The sequence below is a fragment of the Solea senegalensis genome, linkage group LG8 (assembly GCF_019176455.1).
Source record: "Solea senegalensis isolate Sse05_10M linkage group LG8, IFAPA_SoseM_1, whole genome shotgun sequence".
Taxonomy (NCBI): domain Eukaryota; kingdom Metazoa; phylum Chordata; class Actinopteri; order Pleuronectiformes; family Soleidae; genus Solea; species Solea senegalensis.
The window spans coordinates 16,696,252-16,721,313 of record NC_058028.1 but is presented as its reverse complement, the minus strand read 5'-3'; the positions used below and the strand labels follow the sequence as shown (position 1 = coordinate 16,721,313).

Genomic DNA, 25,062 nt, shown 5'->3' with positions numbered 1-25,062 from the left:
TTCGCACGAGAACAGTGTCTTTACTTGGTAGGGCCGGTACAAGCTGTGCCCATTGGCCACGTCAGCGAGATGCGGAGTGTGACATTGTACCAGTGTGCCAACAACGAACAACAATGGAGGACAGCTCGGTTTGTGGCTGTTTGACGTCAACACCGGTCGCCTTTCTGTCGCCCAATCTGTCATGGTAGCGATACCCCAATATATTGGTACTATTTTCCTAATAGTAGTAATAATATTTTCCTAATGGAAACACAAAAAACATAATGTTCCAGTGAGTGGAAACATGGCTTTAAGATAGAGCCAGTCTACAAATACTTAAACTCTGACTTGTTCAAGTTGGAAATTGATATCTTGCAGCTTATGTGTGTTATATTCTTTCATGGGGCCCAACATTTCTAGATGTGCCCCTGAGTAGTAAACCAGATAAATGGGTGTTGTATTAGGGCTGTTACGTAATTAACAAAAGTATAACGACACCTTAATTACGTAGAAAAGCTCCGTCCATCTCCAGGCTGAAGCAGCAGCTGAGGGGAAGCGCTCGACCTCAGATAAAGCCTGACGTTTGGTTCAGCGGCAGCCGCCTTTTGGAGCTATTGGTGTGTATGTGTGTGAGTGACTGAGTGAGAGAGAGAGCGAGAGAGAGAGAGAGAGAGAGAGAGAGAGCGAGCGAGCGCGCGAGCGGTGACGTGACGCGGCAGTGGGGCAGTCTTTCCTCCGATCTGCCTGCATTCATAAACGGATATGATGATAACCCAGTGCTGAAAGCAGCGACAACAGTCAGCTCTGACCATGGCGGAAGAGGACGACGCCAGGATTCGGATTTTACAGAGCCTGCGGGGGAAAATATGTAAGTTGACACGTTGGCGAGCCAGTAATTGTCGTCATTCGCAGCGGGGAGGTGGATGGGAGAGGTCGCACTAGAACCACGGAGCGGCGCCATGGGGAAGGCAGCCGGAGGGGCGCGGCGTGCGAGCGGCAGTCAACGGTAGTGTGGAGGGAGGCAGAGACATCCAGTTTTGCTGGTCGCTCTAATGCCAAGTTAGCATAGCACGTTAGCGAGCGGCTTGTTGTGAATGATTTCATTCATCGAGCGGCAGCCCACGGCCTCTAGATAAGCTGTTGGAGCACACCGGATGTTTTATGGGCATTTTAAAATGGCAAGGTTTTTATTCCACCCAGAGTTTGTGTGTAGACCAGAGCTGCCCAGTTAAGCTAAGTTTACGCTGGTGGCACAGCAGCCAGGCTAGCTGCTGCCAGCCACTTCTGCTCACTGCAGGCATCTCATAGTCAGGTTACTCACCTCATGTTGGATAATAACAATAAACATGACGCAAAATTATTGTACGAAATTAGATTTTATTGAAAGACATTCGAGTTATTCCATGCTTTATATTTCTCAGAATTTGTTTAAACAAAATGTAATTTGGGGAAAAACAAGAATATCTGTATACTAACTAAAAATAGGTCTATGTACAATAATTACAAGAAACTAGAAATTATAATAGAAAAGTAAAGGAACCTACTCGAGTTAGGACAACCTGTAGAGCCCAGAGTCATTTCATTCATATATTACCATCCAATGACTATGGTAATAAACCATTAAAATGATAAAGGTGTTTTACTATGGGGATGAGGGTTCACTAAAGCAGATAACATTATAACAGATAAAGAGTAGGACAACTCTGACTTTATAACTTAATTTATTAAGTGAAGAATCCATGTTTGATGTCAGTAATCTGTTGTACCCGCTTAGTGCAACATGACTGGAATTAACTTAACTATGACTTTATTGAGAATTTGGTTTCACCATGACGTACATCTCTTTCATAATTTGGATAAAGTCTTGAGTCATGGGGGGCGGTTACCCATGACCATTTTCCTGTTGTAGTTTTCTTACTTATGTTTACGTTTACTTTTTTTTCCCTTGGACTAATTTTGTTAGTAAGTTATAGTGCACTGACCCTGAAGGGTATATTAATCCCAAGAACATTTTCAATTTTAAAATATGGCTTTTTAAAAAAGAAAGTTGAGTCAAATTGTGTTCACATAATTTTAGACACCGTAATCAAGCCACCTTATACTGAAATGCCATGATTTAGTAGTGCCAATCATTGCCACAGTGGTTTAACTCCTATGTCAACACAGTGTCAGTGCTGTGAGTCTGACCTGCAGGTGGATTATGTACTAAAGAAATATATAACTTACTGTGCATTATTATTTGCCACTACATTAATTAATTATCAGTTAGTTGTATTGCCTGCGGCATCAAATATTTCTAGCTAATTCACCCAGCATAGTTATTATTGTATAATATATAGTCACATGAGTGAAACACCTTAGTTTCCTCATCAACATTTAAAGGCAGAGCTGATCCACATAACTCCAGGTCCAGTATTTGTATATCAGTTTTCAAGTTCAACCATTGCTAAAACATTTAAATGCAAATTGCACACATCACGCTGCTTCTCATAATAACCAGTGAGTCAATGAATGACAAAATGTTACATCTAAGGCAACAGATTTGATTATTCTCACTTAGTTTTGCTGTGCTTCAACTTAAACCGAAGTTCAATGTGGTCAAACTCCAGGCAAAGTCCAGTTTAGTATAGGCTGGTGTCAAAGCAGAATAGACTTTATTATTGATATCATTGATAAAAGTTGTTTTACATGTGAAATGTATTTTGAGAAAACCGACACTACTACTTAATGTAACCAATGGAAATAGGTTAACTAGTGTGAAAGGCAAGCACACATCAGGAGGACAAATGTCAGTTTCACTACTATGAATTAATGAGAAAATGGTTTGCAGAACAAAATAGAGGAAGTGTGATGGCATGTAACTCACTTTGCAGTCTTACGAAACTCCATTCTTCCCCGTTCACACTATGTCCTTTTTCCTCTGGCCTACATCAGTGGTGGTGACACTTCGTGAAGCTCTATTCTTACAGCTTTGTTTGGAAGTGTACACACTTGTAAATGTGCACTTGTTTGTGTCCCTATCAGAATAAAATCAAAGATCATGCAGTCATTAGTGAAGAGATGTATCAATCACTACATGTATTTCACGGGGCGTCATGCTTCTGTTATAGTGGATATGTTATTGAAGAGATGCTTAGTCAGTGTATACTGTACCTGTTAAAGTCTGTGTTCGTCTGTGCCCTACTCCCACCAGGTCATCCTGATCCAAGCTTAGTAACAACTGAGCGGTTTTTACTGGCCATTGCTAAGATAAGATTAGCCTGTTAGAGAGCAGGGCTCACTGTTGACTTTTCTTAATTAGGCTCCCAACAGTGCATAGGGTAACTATTCAAAGCAAATGGATCAATTTAGACTGCTGCCTGTAATCCACCAGTCTTCTTCTGACTCATTGTTAAGTTATTGATAGTGCAACATTTAAGTGATGGCCACTTGTGGCTTTGATTTATCAGAATCAGAATCAGAATTAGAATCAGAATACTTTATTGATCCTCGAGTGGAAATTCTTATGTTACAGCTGCTACTATTCAGAGAACATGAACGGGGATAGAAGTATATAAGAATAATAAAAGAAATGAACAAGAGTAAACGTAAAGCTAAGTAAACATATGCACGCTAATATAAAATGTCAATATGTACAATATATACAGTAGAGATATACACTCTATACAGTATTGAATGGATGAGATGGTTGTGATTTGAGTTATTATACATAAGTTGGTTATTGCACAGATAATATAGGAAATTTCACAATTTAGTGCATATTTATGCGTATGTTGCACAAACACTCATGCCATGTAATCTGGATCTTCCTGCGATGCAGTGGAAGGGTGTTTGTGAGTGTGTGACAAAGGTGTTTGTCATTTGTGAATCAGCGCTGCACTGTTGGTTATGCTGAGGAAGTCAGTGTTTCATGTTTTTAACCACATATGAGCCTTGTCTACTTCAGCTACATCCGCTCAGCAGCCTGCCCTTGCAACTGGCAAGAGCCAGAGAACCCATGTGAACATGAGGATGTTAAAAAGAAAAGCATATTTTAGAAGTGCATTATTACAATCATGTGTGTTTTTATTGATTAAGATTAACTTCAGGGAAGTTAATAGGAACTTTTTCTTAGAGATTTTTTTCTTACCCTCTTCGATTAAAATTAGGAACTCATTGATCTAATTTCAGGTTTGTTTTGATTTTAGGATTGCTGTGAGTAAGATCTGAAACTTAGAAGCAGATTGATATATTCGATATATTCACTACTCTATACTCATTCTCTAACATAGAATTCATATTCACAACTATACTGGAAGGATACATAGAGAGAGACAAATGCTATTGGATGGGTAGGGCTGCCATTTATGTGTCAGTGTCTGACACTGTACATCCAATGGAGATGCAAATGTTTTCGCAAAGCACTGATAATTATATGTTTTTCCTTTTAATTCAGGAAAAACTTGTTCTGATGCCAGTCAAGATCATAACGGCATCCTTCTTTTGTTTTCTCAGGTGAAGCTAAAAACCTGGGCTCAGTCTCGGGTCCTAATCGACAAAGGGATCTCTGTACATTTTGCACCATAAGTCTGGATCAGGAGGAGGTGTTTCGCACCAAGGTGTTTGACAAAAGTGTCAGGTGAGCAGGAAAACACCATAACCTTTATCCATTAACCAGTTAACTCTTACTGTTTCTTTTACCTTTGTCTTAGGCACAGGTGCAGTTGTAGTTTTACAGCTGTTCATCTACAGATGTTTAATAATGTTCAAATTACAATAGCATATTGCATATGTAGCCTTGATTTACCTTGCTCTACATGTTGCTTTTACTTTCCATAACTTTCTTAAAAATGGTAGAATATCAGTATTTGGAAAACTCACAAAATAGATGCAGAAAGTTTAAAATTACCAACACGTCGTCTTCTGCAGTAAAAACCGTTACAGTTGTGTTTTTCATATCATGTCTTTGGATGATATTGACAAATAACTGTCATCTGAAATCCAAATATTCTTGTATTTATATGGGTAGCGGTTTCAGATTCACAGATATCACATTTGTTTCATTTCCTTTCCAATTGAATTCTTTCAAATTGCAGCATTTGTAATCTCACATTAAAGATGGTTGAATACATAGTCACATGCATCAATTTCTACTTAAAAGATAAGATTGCTTTTGACCAAGGATTTCTTTTGAATCTAGTATTAAGTTAAGAGACTTTGTAACATAGCAGTTAGCCTCAGTAGTTTTTCATGAATGAAGCTGATAATTTGAAAATATATCGTGAAAATATATTGTGAAACAAGTAATGGTAAACTCTTGACTATTTTAACCATTGGCTCATCATGTGAGAAATAAAATATCTTCTAAACTGTCAGTACTTTGTTCATAGCTGTGTGTGTGTGAGAGTGTGGTAGTGTTTGAGTCAGTAAATATGGAAGTGAATCTGACTGAAATGAGCCATTTTACAAATAGTTACAAGCTCACAAGTGGCTGAGAAAAAGGTGTGGGAGTTGGGCATTCAGGAAACATTTCGATTTCTATCGACATCATTGCACATCTCTCTGTAAACTAGGTATTTCACAACAGGCCCCGCCCCATTTTCGGTGCTGTTCAAAAAGATTTGCAGTCTCTGAGGAAGTGTGTCCTCCCACGCTCTCCCCCGTTTTTCTCTCTGTTTTGAATGATTAGCTCACCAACGAGTCATTCTCGGCTACCTTAGCCTCTGTTTATCTCATCTCACTAATCATTCAAATTTGGCCCGAAGTTTATCTGTGTATCAAATGGCTTACAGGCTGTATTGAAGCTCTAACTGTACCTTATCCCTTGAATAAAGGAGGCAAATACAAACAGATTTGGTCAAGTGGTTCTACCTGGTGTTCTCACAATATTTAGATACTGAGAACAGAAGGAAAGATAGTATATTATGTGTTTGTTGGGGTGTGTACAAATTTGGCAGGCTACATGTGCATAATTCCTTGTAATATTGAGGAATATGTGTGGGTGTAAAGCTGGATGTGTTGGCCAAACTTAGTGCAGAAGTGTCACAAAAGATATTTTCACCACCCAAGATGCATACATTGTAGAGGGGTGAGGCTGAAAGACCAGGTTGTGGTAGTGAGTGATTGTTTTTGTAGTTGCTATGTCCTAAATCAGTTTTGACACATGGATTAAATTGATTTGTGAAGTATAATTATTAGGCACATGACACATAACTCCAAATGTTTTTTCTTATTTCAGTAGTGCATGTACATACCAAGAAATTGTGTGACCCATTTATTTGGTGTACCAAACTTTGTTAACTTGCATCGGTTAAGATGACTTCATTTAAAAGCCAGGGATTGTGGTTTTATTTGAACTGTTAATCTAGTACAACTCTCTGAATACTGCTCAGTCTGTTTGGGACAGGTGGTCCATCTGTAGGCAGCACCTGCATCGAGGTAGTGCTTAACCTACAATCAGCTATGTCAGTTCAAGCTGTCCTGCTTGTGGTCTTGGTTGTGAGGTAGTTATTGGCAGGACTGTGTGGCACAGATGCTTGGGTCCCCTGTGTGTCTGCCAGCTCTCAGTGGGCAGTCGGGCCACTGCCACACTCAAAGCTTAGTTATATACTACTGTTGCACATTTTGTTTAGTGTGTGTTAGTTAATGATCTGTTTACATATGTTATCCATCCATTGTCTACCACTTTATGTTCCAAAAAAGGTCACTGGAGCCAATCCCAGCTGACACAGGGCAAAAGGCAGGGTACATCCTGGACACATCGCCAGTCCATTGCAGGGCCAACACACAAAGACGAACAACCATTCTCAAATTCACACCTATGGGCAGTTTAGAGTGTTCAATTAACCTTTGTGTTTTGGACTGTGGGAGGAAACCGGATTATTTTAGTTCCCTTAGAAAAGAAGAATTAAAAGGTTATTGAAAAGTCTCAGCTTTTGTTTCCAAATGTCTTGAGAAGTTGTTTGTGCTGTAGACATGGTTAATTAATTAATTGATTGATTTTATGTCTCTGTAAACTACGAGAGACTAGTGTAACAGTGTATTGTGCCTGCATGTAGCTCACAATTTTAGTTTGTGCTAAATTATTATTGTGAAAAACTGTTGGAATAAAAAACAATATGAAAATCAATCTACATCTTGTGATATAGTAATATTATTAGTGATTATTATCACAACATTATAATCCTTAAGTATTTTCATTGCTCGTGTGAAACGTGTATACATTGTGATAATGTTTTAAATAAGTAAAAGACTTTATATAATGTGGCTATATATTCATACACATCATGCTGGGATAGCCACTCACCCCTCACAGTGCAGCAAAGTCGTAGTTGGGATAGCGAGAAAGGTTGTTTATTATTACTCATGGATGGAGCCTAGCTTATATTTGTCTTGCTTCAATGTGTCATGTTTGAGCTCACAAGTGTAAAGTCCCTGTAGATGTTTTTTTCCTTGTATGATCTGGCACTTCTCAGTTTTCATTTAAAAAAAGAATTTTGTCTTTCATTGTCCATACAAGTATTTAATGATGTCCCTCACCACACCACACCACACTATTTTTTTGTTTAATTTTTATTTCGGTTTCCTTATGATTTTGTGTTCACTGTTAAACATAAAGGGGAACAAGAAATGTCATGGAGCTATATTGTGTTTGTTTGGAGGGTAAAAGTGACAGATTTAAAGCTACAGCGTGGCATGATCACTTCCCTCAGCCATGATGAGTCATGAGGGCACCCTGCGATGTCCACCTTCTGCTCAGGCAGTTTATTCCCCAGCACATTAACATAATTAAGCCTGGGTTTATGATACTTTTGCTCCTAATACAATGATGTTGCAGTGTTAAGGTCGGAGTGCTACATAAGATTTACATACACCTGGGTTGTTAAAACAACCTTGTGTCATTGTAATCACACCATTGTTACACGAGGAACTTCCTTTAGCCATAATCATATGATTTCACAGTATAGAACTGGGTCAAACACACACACCTCCTGCTGCATACAGACATAAAACACTGCAGCCCTGCTAGATAACTGCAGAAGATGCTGATGTGTGAATAAGAATTTTGTTCTCAATACAACACAAAATTAACATGATTTTTTTTTAAAGAGGTCAAGTACTGTTAAATCAGATAACATTTCTCGTACTTGCAATAATTAGCCAACCAGTTGATCAAATAATGAAAATAGATAAATAAATACATTTAAGACACTTCCTTTACCCAAAATAAGAAGCAACATTGTTTTCTAACTTTAACTCCTACCTTTATTTACAGCCCTTTCTATGGAGAAGACTTCTACTTTGAGATCCCACGTCCATTTCAGTGTTTGTCCTTCTATATTTATGCCAAGAGCGTTTTTCAAAGGGACCTACCTGTTGGTAAGTTGCATAAATAAGGCACTAACACATGCATATTTGACTCTTAATGAATGACTTGTAGTTTAAAGTATGTGTTTGTTTGTTTTTTTGTTTTATTAGGCAAGGTATCAATCCGGAAAGATGACCTGTGTAAATACAGTGGGAAGGAGAATTGGTTTAGCCTCCAGCCTGTAAATCCTAACTCTGAAGTCCAGGTAATTAATTGTATATTTTATTTTAATTATAAGTTACAAATATTTGAATTTAAATTTGCTCTTTGATATACAGCAAATCTTTTGTTTTGTTAAATTGCACCGAAGTTCAGTAATGAGTCTTCACCACTCACCACAGGCTCAGGCAACACCCACAACATAGGAAATGGAATTGAATTGCAAAATGACAATTTTCAAAAACATACAAGATCAATTTCCAAGATGTCATATTTTTTTTTACAGTTTGACAACCAAACACAGGTTCATCTCTGTTCATGGCTTTGTCGCTGTTGTCAGTGCAAATGTGTTAACACACAAGCATGAAATACAAGCCACAAGGTTTTGAACATTTTTGACACTTGATGTCATTCCAAAACTGCATATTACTCCCTCTAGTAAGATAACGACACTGTAGGGCTTCAGGCAGTGTAATGCATCTCAAATCCACCGTCAAACTGTCAATACATGAGAACCAATGTGATAAACACACAATCACATTATGAGAGAAAGTAAAGAAAAAAAACCCACGATCTTCATAAAAGCTAATGGCAGTATAAATTTAATACAAATCTCAAACTCAAAAGCAATGTAAAATATTTCTATACAGTACAGACTCAAAAAACTAAATAAATGAAATAAATTATATGCAAAGGACCACACAAAATAACAAACATACTTTATGTTAATCATACTGCTTTAGTGAGTGACTCATCTTGAGTCGCCATTCTGCACTACTAGTGTGTCACCTGATCAAAACTCAATATAGAATGTTCTGATGAAATGAAATCAATGCTCGGAAGGGTTTGCAGGATCGACAACGACAGCCACCGAGCATATGATCTATTTGATAGACAAATTTGCTATTTAAATTAGGACAAAGGTCTCTCTGTAAAAACGGTTGCAGCTGGTTAAAACAGTGTGCTGCTGTATTCCTCACTCAGTATCCCAAGTCTGTGGGAACTGCACAGTCTTAACTTATGAGGTGTTTTTGGTCCACTGTCTGTTTCCATGTGCTGTCTACGTTTGATTGATAGTTTATTTAGGGCAGTTGTAATTCTTATCACACAGGGATATAATTAGGATAGGGATTGTTGTATTTGATCAAGTTCGACTGGGCTGGGTGAAAGTACAGCACACTGCCACTTCTGTGCTGCTATAGCTAATCTATTGACTGTTGTTGCTATTATCCCACGCCAGACTATTCTGGGTATGTTCAACTGATTCACTCTCAAGTAGACACTCTCGGCTGCAAAGTTACATTAGTTAGTGATGGAGGTGTTATTGCAAAGTCTTTCTGGCAACATTGTCAAGTCAAACAGAGGCTGTTTTGAGGAGTGTTGTCTCTTATTCCTGTGAACTCACTCAAGTTACCAAAGAAAACCAATTGTGAGAGGGGAGAATAGGGATTTGTGGTATGAGTGTTAATTTGTTGATGTATTGGCTAATTAAAATCCTTGCAAAGTATGTAATATTACTTTTGGCTTAAAAGCCTATCTTGCATCAGACAGAAAACTACTCGGCCATCTCTGCCAAGTGCTGAATTGCAGAGACAGTGTTCAAGTGTGTGGGTGTTTTGTTTAGCCTCTCTCTGTTGCTTACTCTCTTGCTCTGTATCTGTCTCTCTCATTCTGACATTTCCGAAGGCAAGACCGGCAGCCTTCACCACATCCGACCCCATAAAGATCCTTTTGCATGATGACAAAATTCACAGTTGTTTTGGCTCTCGTTACACATGTTACCTCCATTAACCTGAAACAACATGATGTGGAGCAACAGATCCAGGACCAGAGTCAAAACACTTCCATTGCATTTCAGTGCAGTTGAAGAATTGCGCACATGTTGTTTATAGAATAAATATTACGAGCAGTGATTCGGTGGGCTGAGGGATTTGGCATGTAGTCCTTTTCTCACAAACACATGCACCACAGCCTACACTTTCATCTTGTTTTTCAACTCACATTAATTTGGTATTCAGCATGAAACTTATGACATGTAGCCTGTTGTAAGACTGAGATCTCATGACTTATTATAATAATTTGTAACTGCTCTCCTCTCCTCTCCTCTCCTCTCTTTCAACAGGGTAAGGTTCACCTTGAGATGCGATTGAATGAAGTGATCACAGAGAACGGCTCAGTAGGTCAGCACTTAGTAGTTCGGTGAGTAACAAGAGTAACAAGTGCCATCCGATTCAGCCGAATGTCTCATGCAGTGTTAGACTTTGAAGGGAATTTGAATTAAGGTTGAAATTTAAACCAGTGATGTGATGCTTTTTGCTTTATATTTGCTTTGTTTTTACATATTATGAGGACCAGGTATCCTATACAGTGTGAGTGTATGTATCTTACATGCACATACACATCCTGAAAGAGTAGACTACATTACTCTGTTAACCAGCTATAGAACCTGACTGAACCTGAAAGTACACAATAAAGATATAGACACAATATAGAGGTCATTATTATTCCCCAAGCAATCAGAAATGCATATTGTACTAAGTTTAAGAGGAAATAATAACATTAATGGCTCATGAGCTCTGCCTTCAGCTCTGAGTTGACACAAGCACAGCCAGTGCTTGCAACATTATATATTTGCTCAAATATTACAGGCATGAGTTTAAAATGTGTGCTGAAACGGCTCTCCTTAATAGAGCAGATCGTCAGCACTCGTCATTGATAAGATCACTTGGTAATCTTAGGTCTGAGTGGACTGTTGTAGGTTTTTTGTGTGCGTATGTCACATTATTTCTTTAATGAGCACGTTTCTGCACGTTTCTGACTCGCGACCTGTCTCGGGTGTAAACCTGCCTTTCCCGTGAGTGATCATGTTTCAAGTGTAAAAAGTGTTACCACACAGAAGCATCAAAAGAAAGGATCAGGTGGAGCATGTGGACGCACACATACACAGTATATTATGTGTGTGTATGTCAGGCCCCATGTTGTTTACATGTCATGCTTTACACCCCTCATTCAAAGTTGAACAGCGGGTTAATGAGGAGGAAGCAACGCATCAGAGCAGATTGCGTGCGCTGCAACACTGCAACCGCTGTGGTTTTCTGCTGCCGTCATTCACAGTATCACTCAGGGTTTTTTGTTTTTTTTTTAACTTACAATGTAACTGTCAGCTCTCACCACATACACTCACTTACAGTCACCTGCGCTTGCATGTCGCCTGCCTGCAGTGTGATTAGTCACCAGAGATGATAAGAGGAGAGTGAGACAAGACTGAGTTAAAGATGATGAGATGCACAGGCGAGACCATAGGGAATATTGTCATGGCACCATGGAAGATTATACACAAACATCCTGACATTCGCTCTGCATGACTTCTCCCTCTGGCCTCACTTAGTGAGGGTCTGAATTCATTCTTAATCCCTGGTGACCCGTGCTTAGCAGCCACATCCTGTTTAGAGTGCCGACAGTGTATGTTTGTTTTCACCTGAAACAGCAGCGATACCTGTGTGACAAGAGCCAAACATAGGGGCAGAGTAGACACTGCTTCTAAATGAACACTAACACCATGGGATTGATACATTGCTCCATTTTATATTGGTGACAGTGTAAATGTATGATAGGTTAAGACCTGGGGAACTAATACCACATTGTAAAATAGTCTTTTACAATCTTCATTCATAGTCATAGTAAACCAAAAAAAATACCGGAGTAAAATCAATATTGAACAGAATTTACCCTTTTCCTTATTATTCATAAGTGTCCTGAAATAATAATAATAATAATAATAATAATATAAACCATCAAGGGTTAACAGCAAAAGCGTGTCTGAGTAACTTCAAAAGACAATTCATTTTTGAAATATTCATTTTTGAAATATTATAAAATGTTATCTTCCTCTTGAAGGATTTGTATTCATATCTTGAGTTTGTCGCTTCCTCCAGAATAATCGAGTGCCAGGAGCTGCCTTTGATCAGTGGGCAGAATTGTGACCCTTATGCCACCGTATCTCTCGTCGGACCTGCCAGGTAACTCTGCCGCTGCCACACACAGATCAATGACTTTGGCTTTTCGTGAAGTTGACAGCATGGTGACTCTTCTGTATTGTGGACTATAAACAGAGACTATAACCAGTTTCCTTTATATGTTATACATTGTACTGTTTTATACTAAAACATAATACTAAACAATTTAAAGGCAAAAATTGAAAGCACTTTCAATTTTACTTTTAATATTCACTAGAAACATAATTATGCTAAATGAATTTAAGCTCCATAATCAAAATTGGGTCAAAAGTGTATATGTTTTACTGTGTCTTTCAGTGCAGAATTTTAAAAATATAATTTTGATGCAGAGTAATAAAAACAGACTTATTTTCTTTTACTCAAGGTCTGACCAAAAGAAAACAAAGGTAAAGAAGAAAACCAGCAACCCTCAGTTTGAAGAGATCTTCTCTTTTGAGGTAATTTGTTATAAGCATTTACGGTTACATTTTTGGTAGATTACCCGAAAAACACAAGCAAAAAATGTATTTGTGCAAGAAACCTGTAATTGAACCATGACATGTTCATCCTTAGGTCACTCGACCCAGCAGCTATTCTAAAAAATCTCATTTCCAAGTGGAGGAGGAGGACATTGAAAAACTTGAGATCAAGTGAGTGTATAGTTTTTGTTTTTTTCTCCCTCTCTCACTCTGTTTGTCTCTCTCTCCCACAATAGTCTTGACAGCAGTAAAATAATTTCTTAACAACTTGAGGACAAAAAAGTGAATTTGGATCTGGTGTGTTCTGACTACTGATAGAGAGCCTTGGTTTCTGGTTAAGGATATGTGGGGCTTCCATCACAGTGGACTCATAGCTCACTGGGTAAGACTAGACAGAGTCAAAGGTAAACACTCATGCATGGTTTTGAGGTTTGGATTTGAGGTGGTGTCATAACACGGGTATTGTATAGGTTTTTACGCACAAAGCAGAGGTAAGCACCCCTTAGTAGGGCCATTTTGTCTCTTGTGTCATATTGGATTTTGGTTTGTGTGGACCCACACACACTCACTCACCCACAGCGACGACAAGAAACGCTGTGTCTTACATGTAGTTTGATTTAGTGTACTGCCTTATATTCACAGATAAAAAGCTTATTTCAGTTCTCATCCTCCACCTTTGCAGAGTTGATTTGTGGAACAATGAGAATCTGGCTCAGGATGTGTTTCTGGGTGCAACACGTGTCCCTGTCAAGGTCCTGCAGAAGGACCACATCCACAAAGCCTGGTAAGGACAACACAGATGAAAACTTTTTTTTATGAACATGTATAATGTTCATAAAATTGTAATAATGTTTATGTAGCACATTTATGTAAAGCTGCAGTGCATTTATTTTGGAGAATTGTATTGTTGTTATGTTATTTTTCTGCCTCTCTTTGGGCTTTATGTTGATCGGGCTTTGTCAAGCGATACTAAAAAGGAGTGACTGAGGGAGCATTTGTATGTATACAGCAGCAGCACAGTGAAACATTTATCCCATCAAACTGCTGAACAACCACATTTTTACGCAGTAGAATTCACTTCTAAAACATTTCATGGGCACTTCTTTGTGTTTTCAGTCGTACGCTAACCTGTTTCCAGAGAGCAATGTTAGTGTTGCCTCAACAAGATGTTAACACAGCTATACTGAGAAAAAAAAAAAACTCCATCATTTGTCTTTGAACAAATAAAACAGCACGTCTTGACACCAAAGAAATTTAATTATCATGTCTCTTGTCACACTCATGCAATTGGCTACAAAGCTCAGACCACTTCTTTCCTAATAATAACCAAGTCAGGTCAAAACGCTCACATGCAACACACTGCAACATTCAGTGGTGGAGGCCAGGGTATTTGTCCACTATTATATAATAAATCTAATTAGAAACCATAAAGATGACTCCTTATTAACTCCAGATCTCATGTCATATCCGCCTGATTCAATAAGCTCACCAGACTTCTTACAGTGACACAGAGTCTTGTTCATGAAGGCAGAGTTCAAATGCTTTACTGTTTAAAGCACGTATCAAAAATATCATTTTCTTTTGATTTTTTTTTTTTTAACTAAACATACAGTATACGAGTTACCCAAATTACATCTCTTACAGGTATGAGTTCAAATAAAAAGGTATTTGTTAAGTGTATCCATTTAATGTATTGTCTTACATCAATCCTGGACTTAAAAAAAAAACTATTTGAGAACCAAATTATTTTGGTGATTGAGTATTTTTTTTTTGAGCGACTCATAGTTGAAGCACCTTAATGAAATGGAAGAAGTCTGATACACTCACACAGATTTGTGAAGATAATATGTAACTGCACGTTGCACACAGACACCAGTCCTAAAATCGGACACCTGACGGGGTAATCTGTATTTTTGTCTCGGTTCAGAGACGGAGACACTTGTCTCCCTCGTCTTTTGTAAAGACGATACACTGTTGGAAGTACAGTATGTCCTTCGTCTTTATCATTGTATCCTTGATAAGAATCAGATGGGCTTGTTTCTTTAAAAAATGTATTAGGTTTGTTGTCATTAAACAAAACCAGTCAGAAACTGTCATGCTGGCGTCATGGCTGACGTCACATTCAGGTCTGAACTGGAAGGCAGGTGGCTCCACTTACACGAGAGTCTCCCTGTTCTTTCTTAATCGTTATAACAACTTGCGCTGTTAACTTTTCTTTGCCAACAGAAGGTGATTTGATAATATACCTACATTGCTAATGTTTTTGTTTTCCCTTATGTGGGTGTTTCCTTGCTCTGCGTCAGTCTACGTGATTTGGGATTATGCCAGATAGCGATCTGTTGGTACATGAGGGACGTGAGCCGAGTGTGTGGGTGGCATTTTGCATGGTGGCAGTATGTCATGCCTTGTGTTTATGCTGGAAATCTCCCATCTCCACATGAAAACCACTTGGCTTCATCAAATCAGCACAGCTGATCACACGTGAGAGGCTTTAAAGAAAGATCTGTGCACATTTCAACCCTGATTTAAAGATCAAGCAACTCGTGGACCATGCTATGTTACATAGCTGCAGCTTTTCAAGCCCCCAGTTACACTCAACTCATTTTATCTTTTTGTGTTTTGCTCCATCTGTTGGCTTATAGAGAGAAGTGCATGCGCTTTAAATGAGCACAATCCTTGTTAATTTAGTTGACTATTTGACAATTACTTTGTTTTATCTAGTCCACCTGAATTGTTCCAACAGCTGAAAACATAGTGACCAGTTTGTGTAAATGTTGGCTTCAGTGACAGTACTTTTTACTGGGAGTTTAAGCAGTTTTTAATCTTGGTGATGCTTCAGAGCATTGCCTAAACCTCGAGGTATATTCATGTAATCCCTAATAATCTGTTGTACATAAGTAATTCTGTATACTAATGTATAAAACCTAATTTCATATGCAGAAATCTTTCCTCGTCTATGGGTTCTAGTTCTTTGCTTCCACACTTGGCCTATATGCCTTTATTTGTTTTAATTAATATCCAGAACTGCACAGACAGGAAGCAGGAAGTCACCTCCTGTTGAGTTATCTGGAGGTGAGCTCAAGTCTACAAACGTGACTGACACACTACACACCTGCTTCTTTGTTTTACTCAATGAACAGCTGACCTTTGATTCTTTCATAACGGGGGCGACTGGGTTAATCATAGCAATGTAGTGTTGTTTCCTCATGGCAGTCTGTCTCTCTGTGGTGTCTAACAGGTATCTCCTCCAGCCTAAAGGAAACGGCAGCAAATCGAAGTCTGATGATTTAGGTTCCTTGCGTCTGAAGCTGACTTACATCGAAGACACTGTGCTGCCATCTGCTTGCTACACACCACTCTGCAACCTGCTGCTCCAATCCCCAGATGTGAAGGTAAAGCAATTCAATCCAACGGTGGAGGTTAGTCCTTGGAAACAATGTACACAATTGTACATTTTCTAGTGTCACACAGTATCAGAATCTAGTGCACAGTATGTGGTGAAATGATCCATGGTGGTGATCCCTAAAAGGGAGAACCCGAAAGAAGTATCTGTATGTTATATATAAACTCTTTATAGAGCACATAGGTTTAATGATCTGTCATGGAACTATGTTTAATTGCATTGTCTCGGTTTCAACCGCCTCAATCGCCTGCTTCTGAATTATGATTGCACATTATGATCTTTAAAACATAACCCCTCTCTCTGTATGTGGTGTGTTTGTTCTCCTTCAGCCCATCTCAGCGTCAGCAGCACACATCCTGGGGGACATCTACAGAGAGCGCTACGAGGCAGTGCTGCCCATGGTTCGACTGCTGCTCCACCACAATCGATTTGTGCCTTTTGTCTCTGCTGTGGCAGCGCTGGAGCTGGACAACACTCAGTGAGTACTCTCACATTCTGGTGACACTGTGGTATCTTAAGTATACACATGTACAGATGAACACATTGTTTGTTAGTTATTCTTAAACCCATTAAGAATTATTTTGCAAATAGGCTTTGGAAAATGAAAGACATTTAAAGTTTGAGTCCAATAAACGTGTAAAATAAAATGGATGGAAATGTCTTACAAAGATGCCAAAGGTGTGAAGCCAGTACGAAACATCTGTTGCACGTGTTTCTGTGTTAGGAAGAAATCCCTTTTTTATGGCTTTTCCTTATGTTTCTACCATTTTTTCCCCCACTTAAAGCGTTTTTTCATGAGTTGTTCCTTACCTGAACCACAGATCTAAGGATGTCACTTCATGTACAGCTTGTAAGGGCAAACTGTGATTGTAAGAATTTGGGCCTCACAAATAAATTTGGATTTGATCAAAGCATGTTGACTTTACTTTGAAGAAAGACGTGTGAAATGACCCTTTTAAAAGAACTGGATTATGCCTGCATGATGCATGTGGAATTTCTGTGTCCACACAGGGAGGCTAACACTATATTCCGTGGCAACTCACTGGCGACGCGCTGCATTGATGACATGATGAAGATTGTGGGAAAGAATTACCTGGCAGTTACTCTAAAGCCTGTAATAGATGAGGTATGAGTAATAAGGACACACACACACACACACACACACACACACACACATACACATCCAGATGCCAGAAAGGACATGAGTCAATGAGGTCAAGATAGAAAACTCCAGTTTAACAGCTGCATTTCCACTGTGAGCGAGCAGATGTGCAGATGTAATTAGCACATGTGGAGTTTTTACAGGTCCCATCAACCTTTTTCAAAACAGCTTTTTTAAAAATGTGTACATTTGAAGTCTACTGGGCTCACTGCATCTGTTGGTTGTTTTTTATAACTTTTTTGAGAGTTATTTGATATTTCTTGAAAAAGTGAATGAACATGAAAGTGGAGATGAGGCAGTTTTTTTTTCAAACACCTACATTATTGCTCATCGATCCCTCACTATTTGGTTTTTTTTTGTCCTTTTAATCTCATATAGATTTGTGAATCCAACAAAACATGTGAGATAGACCCTGTTAAACTAAAGGAAGGAGACAACGTAGAGGTCAATAAGGTAAATGTATATGTCTCTCCTGTCCACACATCATACTTGTAAATGATTTTGTTTTTGAGCTTTGTAAAACATATTGTAATATAATGTCTGATGTTAAGTTACATAAATAGACATATTATGTGTATATCAGTGTCTGTATTCACAGATTAGTGCTAATGTTCTTTTAACTCTGCAGGAGAACCTGCAGGTTTATGTCCAGAAAGTCTTCTCCTCCATCACCCAGTCGAGTTCAAGCTGCCCACCACTCATGTGTGACGTCTTTAGGTCACTGAGACATTTGGCCTGTAAACATTTCCCAGGTAAAGATTCGCATCTGTGCAGTAGGACACTGTAGATACTGAACTGATGGATCGTTGTTTACTTTCTACCTAAAATGTGTCATCGTAACATTTCTGTTCCTCTGAGACTGTGAGACAGTTCAGTAGTTTTGTTGTTGGTGTTGGTTCCCATCGCCAGACATAATTATTGGCTATATTGACTTTATTGATTCATTTCTAAATATTTTTCTCTATGTCTATGTTTAAATGTACTATTTGCTGCAGTACTTAAGAATAGCTAGATAACAAGAAGACAGAGTCAAGTCTAAATTTAAGTTTCTTCCTCAGTATATTTTTGTTAAAGCTTTTTGGAGTTGAACAACAAAGCAAATATCTTTCTTCCATGCTCTATCTCTCTCTCTCTCTCTCTCTCACCCACCCCCCCTCCACAGCTGACCCACATGTTCAGTACTCGGCTGTTAGCAGCTTCGTGTTCTTGCGGTTCTTTGCCGTCGCTGTTCTCACTCCACACTCCTTCCAACTCCGTTCCCATCATCCTGTGAGTAAATTTCCCCCCTCGAACCTCGAAGCAGACCCTTTATTGAATTTAGATCAAATTCACCCTTTGTCGTTTTTTTCCTTCCATCTCAGGATCCTGACATTTCTCGGACACTCACTCTCATCTCAAAAACCATCCAGACGCTGGGCAGCTGGGGCAGTTTGTCAAAAAAAATTGTAAGAGTTACAATAATTTCTGTATGTAACAGCGTAAAGGATGAGAAGGAAAGAATAATGCTGAATATACTTGTGTGTGAATAGTTAACATAACCTGTTTATTATTTTCTATTTACAGTCTAGTTTCAAAGAAACCTACATGTATGACTTCTTCAAATCATTCCAAGAGGACAAATGTATCGAACGAGTTAAAAAGGTATGTTTTTGAATTTAAACTGTATGTAATGTGTAGTATTAAGTTACAAAATGACCACCATGTCAACAAATCCCAAAACACAAACACAGTAATGTAGTGTATGCAGTCTAATGTAATGACAAGTGTCCTGACCGCTACATCGGGGAAACCAAACAACCACTGCATAAACACATGGCACAACACGGAAGAGCCGGCTCATCTGGACAGGACTCAGCTGTCCACCTACATCTGAAAGACACTGAGGGACACTGAGAATGTACACACTCTGGCCAGGGAAAACAAGATGGTTTGAAAGAGGAGACTTCCCAGACACCTAGTGGCTCTAGATTTATGCACCACCATTACCTTCTGTCATCATGTGCGTACCTCGCTGCTTCTTGATTTGACACGCATCAACATAGGGCCTCGATATTTTTTGCCCGTTGAGCCAACCTCCCCCAGCTTCCCAGTCATACAGCTAGTAGCACTTTAACACCAGGGTATGTGGCTATGGAGACGAGCTTGTCCTCCACCCAACTGCAAAATATAAACTTAAATGCCATTGACTGTGATCTGAATTTTTAGCACTGACATAATTGTCAATTCTGATTTTCAGTTTCTTGATGAGATCTCCTCCAACGTCAGCAAAGAGTCCAGTGGGCTGGAAGATGCAGTGGTTCTTAAGGAGGGGTGAGTGTTTAGAATCAGGATCAGGTTTATAGGTAAAGCTTTTGTTCTGGTTGATGGTGCACTCATGTGGTTTTAGAGAAGAGGAAAACAAATAAATATTCCAATATTAAAGACCAGAAATACAATATTAATAGAAATAAAAACTTAAATTGCAGTTAAGGAGTGCAAATCAGCAGTTTATGGTGTAACAGCAGTCTATGTTCAGTAAAGACATTAGGACTGTTTCTCTTTTGAAAATGAAATGTTCAGTTTTCAATGTAGAACCATGACTACATTATATATTATGTACATATATATATATATATATATGTATATATATATATGTTATATATATGTTAATGTGCTTTCCTTCAGCATGGTTTTTGTTTTGAGTCTCAAAGAGTCTTGTGCGTGTCCTTATAGAGAAGTGCAGAAACGTGCCCAGGGGAGGAAACGCCTCGGAAAGAAAAACTTCAAAAAGAGATGGCTCAGAGTGACCAACAGGGAGCTCTCTTACCACAAACATAAAGGTGAGACCATTTTTTTTTATCAATTCGTACTAACCTAATGGCTCTAGAAAACATATGACATCATGTGGGATAAAACAACAGAAGCAGAAGACTTGTTTTCTGATTGTAATAATACCAGTCCTACACAGTGGAGTGGAGGTGTTACTAGTTTGAAGATGTTAATGTTATTTTGGGTATAAAGTATGTGTATACTGAATAACAAAAGCCCAGTATTACAAAGTATTACAAAAGAAAATTAACATGCATAGTTAAAAAACAAGACAGATCTTCTTCTTCTTCTTCTTTTCCTTTCCGCTGCTCCCTTCAGGGGTCGCCACAGCGAATCAACCTCCTCCATCTAACCCTGTTCTCTGTATCCCCCTCTCTCACACCAACTAACTTCATGTCCTCTTTCACTACATCCATAAACCTTCTCTTTGGTCTTCCTCTAGACCTCCTATCTTTCCTTTCATTCTGGCTGATACTCTTTTATCACCCTGACACTTTTCTCCACCCATTCCAACCAGCTTGAACACGTTTCTTCACCTCTTCCACAATCTCCACTGAGTCAGAGTCCAGAGTCAGTCAGTGTTGTCCTGTTTTTTGTAAAAAACAAGACAGATAATTAATATCAAGCTGAGAAATCTTAAATGGTCTCAAGAGGACTCGGTCTGCGAGTGGTGCATTTGTCTCTGACCAACCACTTAAAGTCCATCACGGCTCAGTTTATTGTCTTTCTAAATCTGGTAATATACAACAGAACAAAGAGTGTGGTTAATGGGTTTTCTGTATGAATGAGGGTTATTTGATTTTCCGTGCCATTAGCACATCAAGGTCAAATCTCGAGAGTTTGTTTTTCTTTTGTTTGTTTAAATTGTATTGTTTCTGCTGTTTGGCAGTGATCACAAACTGTTCATCTGTGTGAACAGTTTGTCAACAGTTGAGGCCAATTGGGTTTTTTGTTTACGGGCAACAGAGAGTAACACAGTTCATATTATTTTACTCAGGGATCAAAGCCTTAGAAAAGTAAATTGCTTTAGCGTTTACACTGTTATTAAACGCCATATTGAGAGATGTAGACCTTCACATACACCTTATATTTCCTTAACTTACAAGGCGGACATTGTTGAACAGCAACAAATCACCATGTGAGTTATAGTACGTCTGACTGTACTTAATATGAAAGACTTCTACTTGACAGGGAAAGAGGCCCTCTGCATCATCAATGTCAAAAATATCCAGGCGGTGGAGAAACTGGATGAAAGTGCCTTTAACCGCAAAAATGTAAGTCAAACAGTCGCTTCCTTGCGCATGTTTCCAAGTTAAAAACAACAAATGATGAGCCGCTGTTAGAATTTGCTATTGAGAGACAACTTAACTCATCAGTCAAGTTTAAGTCATCAATCATCTAATTGCTGCTCTTAATGTTTTGGAATGTTTCACATTAGACTTTAAAAGTGTGACAGGTAAATTGTGTTTTTAAACCTCTGAAAGTGTTTCTCTCTTCTGTCAGATGTTTCAGGTGGTTCACTCTGAGAAACCTCTGTACGTGCAAGCAGGGAACTGCATAGAGGCCAGTGACTGGCTGGAGGTCCTGGGCCAGGTCACTCGCTGCAACGAAGGGCGTTTGGCTACATTCCACCCATCAAATTACAGCGGTGGAGCTTGGCAGTGCTGCAAAAACCAGAGTAACAATGCACCGGGCTGCAAGCCGTGCACAATGTGAGTCTTTCCTCCCCACTGTTCTCATCATTACCACAAACAGCAGGATGAGAAAAGAGTCATCTGTTCTGTATAACACTGTTCAGAGCTCACAGAAAGTCAAACCCAAAGGCTGGCTCAGTGGTGTTGGTGTCTTTAATTGAAACAAAAGTGGGAAGATCCTCTTATGCTTGTCTTCTGTTTCAGCATCATGCTGGCCAACCTGCAGCTTGACATCGACTGTGACCGGGAAACCGAAAGAATTTTCTCCCTCCTCTCTTCAAACGATACCAAACTCCAGGACATGGAGGGTCAGTGCCTGCTCATAACACACACAGTGGGCTTTGATGGTTGTACTTGTTGTCAAAACTTCCCAAGAGCATTATTGGATTTAATGGAGCTGTACATCACTGGTGGAGTTTGTGACCCGTAAATGAACACGTTCAGCCAGAGACTCAGGATGACTAGAAGGCCTCCTTCACACCTGTTGTTTTCTGTGATCAGATAGTGATAGATCGATGCTGTCAACACTTCTGTTCAATCTGGTCACAATGCTTCTCCGACAACCTCTCAAAGTGGTTTGGCAGATCGGATAACACTCCGTCTTTGGGTGTATTTACACCTTTACACCGATCGCAATCAGATCACAGAAAACACATGTGCTAAAAATGTATTTAATTTAATCACCACAGTAGCTATTTCCTTCCTTCCTGTGGATTTCCCCTTAGACATCTCCTCCCCTGCCTGCACATGTTAATCAGTACTGCTAAGTTTCTGCTGGCCTCACATGTGTAGCTTCTGTTGCCGAAACCCTGATTGTGTCACTACTCCCCCAGACCTATCCCACTCCTGCAGAGCTTTATGGACAACTCCCTCCATATTCTAGCTGTTCTCTTTCAACAGTAGTTTCTGTATCTCACCACCTTAGAGAAGTGGGGATTATTCCTGTCATGCTTCTGCTGTCCCTCCATCAGTCTTAGTGTAAAACGCTCTAAAACAGCTTTAAATTAGTGGTGAACCACATTGCATATTCACATTTTTATTTATACTATAAATGTGCCTCTCATAGAAATTTTGCACATATTTTTTTTCTTTTCACTAAACAAAGATATTTGTTTAACCCCCGACAGGTTTAAAGCAGACCTTTAATACAAGATAAAGATACTCCATAAATGAGTCCATGCTTTGCTGGCAGTGCAGCATGTATCATTTATATCCATTTGACCTTGCCTTGTCCCCCCTATAGTGATCTTTTTATGTGGATTAAAATAAGAAAAGCTGCAGCCAACACATGGAACACCCAAGAGCATTTCCCTCCTATGACACATTTTATCTAACCCTTTCACACCAAAACCAGCAGATGGTTGTCTTGCCTAGTACCAGTAGAGGAGTCTGACTCACTGATATTGACTCATGTTCAACATCCCTCTGCACAGATGCCTGTGCCAGTATGGCGGTGTACCAGGGCCCTCAGAGGGAGCAGGAGGAATACTCTAAGTTCACCATTCAGGAACCCAAAGAGACATTTCAGACACTTAAACAGCTCCGCAACGTCATGGAGGAACTTCAGAGGCAGCACAACATCAGGAACGACACCACAGCACAGTACGGCAGCCTGTAAGTCTGCATGTGTCACGTGTGTGTACGTTTGTTTGCGTGTGTGTTTTTAATTTGTGTGTGTGCGTGTGACGTGGTTACAGCTGATGTGTAACTGGAATACTAATGCAACTGTGGTTAAAAATACAGCAGATGATGGTCAGGAAGTGAACTGTAATACCAAGCCTGTATGGAACCGAGAAGGCATCGATACTTGAACTCCTGCAAAGTTTGACGCTGTTGCATTGAACTCTCTGAAGTAGACGTCATGCTACCTCGAGTTATATTGCACTTCTTTTGATTTGAAATAATCAAATGAATCTGAAAGTCAAGTTCATACAAGAACTTTCTTTGCATTCATTTGTTTTCCCGGTCAATACACACTGATGACATTGTTCACATGGACTTAAGAATTGTTGTTCCATGCAAATTCATGTAATTAATTATGAAGATGTGAAGAAGAGCATTCTACAACAGGGAGACACAAAGGACCTGGTCACATATATACTGTACATAAGTTACTGCTTGGCTCACACAGAAACGTAACCCTCTCGTTTTGTTTTCCTCTCGTGTTTAGGGACAACCCGATAGTTGGGAAAACCTCGTAACCAGGGCGAGCAGTCGTAGTCTTGAGACTGCCACACCAGCAGGTGTCAGTACGTCGCAAACAGCACTGCAGAGACACACCGGTGTCCCCAAAAGGAGCCGCAGGAGTTGTCCCAGTGAGAGCAGCTGCTGCATCTCCAGGAGAAGAACAACAACAAGATACATCCTGACCTCCAGACATCCTGACTCTATTATGTTGGTGGATTGTGAGTTTTTCCAGAATCTCTCCTCATGTTCACCTCCTCCTCCTCTCACAAAAGGGACTCCTCTTGATTTACGTCCTCTTTTTACGCCTCCAGCTGAATGAAAAAAGGCATCATTGGAATGAGTGTGAATAGGCTGCTATTTCTTTTTTTATTCACCCAGTTTTATATCACCAGCTGTGAGGACACTCTGCCCCGTGTTTTAGCATTCGGAGTTAATTGATAATCACCACGTTTGTGGAGGGCCGTCCTCCGCTTGTGCCCGAGTACATTTTTTTTTAAAATGTCTCCACTCTTAGTGTCCTTTTCTCCTCCGAACAAATGTATATATGGATAAAAAAACAAACCGATCTGCCTTACTCTGATGGATGTTTCTTTCAGATGAAATTCTGAGGGTTTAATGCAGAAGCACTTTAAAATATTTGGAACACTCCAAATGGAAGATTATTATTTGATACTTGGTATCATCTCCTTCACTTTGATCAGTTCCATGATCTCGAGTACGTACGTTTGGTTTTTTGTTTTGTTTTCCCTGTACAATAACATTGATGGTAGTTTTTAAGATATTTTTCTTGACCAAAGACAATTTCATAGGTTTGACTTGAAAAAAAAAAAGTATGTATTTTGAATACAA

General features: G+C 39.2%; 1 protein-coding gene across 1 annotated transcript; it reads left to right on the top strand.

Moving 5' to 3' along the window:
* The first annotated feature begins 701 nt into the window (after window positions 1-701).
* Window positions 702-25,062, top strand: rasa2 (RAS p21 protein activator 2). The gene is made up of 24 exons (XM_044032816.1): window positions 702-847; window positions 4,474-4,597; window positions 8,234-8,337; window positions 8,437-8,531; window positions 10,608-10,684; window positions 12,421-12,504; window positions 12,866-12,938; window positions 13,054-13,130; window positions 13,642-13,743; window positions 16,198-16,351; window positions 16,692-16,840; window positions 17,374-17,488; window positions 17,903-17,977; window positions 18,153-18,276; window positions 18,687-18,793; window positions 18,886-18,969; window positions 19,088-19,165; window positions 19,761-19,834; window positions 20,237-20,343; window positions 21,524-21,606; window positions 21,836-22,044; window positions 22,231-22,334; window positions 23,460-23,640; window positions 24,197-25,062. Exons 1-24 carry the CDS (start codon window positions 790-792, stop codon window positions 24,225-24,227), a joined length of 2,469 nt encoding a protein of 822 aa, XP_043888751.1. The 5' UTR covers window positions 702-789; the 3' UTR covers window positions 24,228-25,062.

Coding starts and splice junctions, on each gene's coding strand:
- rasa2 (XM_044032816.1), top strand. CDS start 790: ATGGCGGAAGAGGACGACGCCAGGATTCGGATTTTACAGAGCCTGCGG. Junction 848..4,473: donor GAGCCTGCGGGGGAAAATAT/GTAAGTTGACAC, acceptor TTGTTTTCTCAG/GTGAAGCTAAAAACCTGGGC. Junction 22,045..22,230: donor GGCTGCAAGCCGTGCACAAT/GTGAGTCTTTCC, acceptor CTTCTGTTTCAG/CATCATGCTGGCCAACCTGC.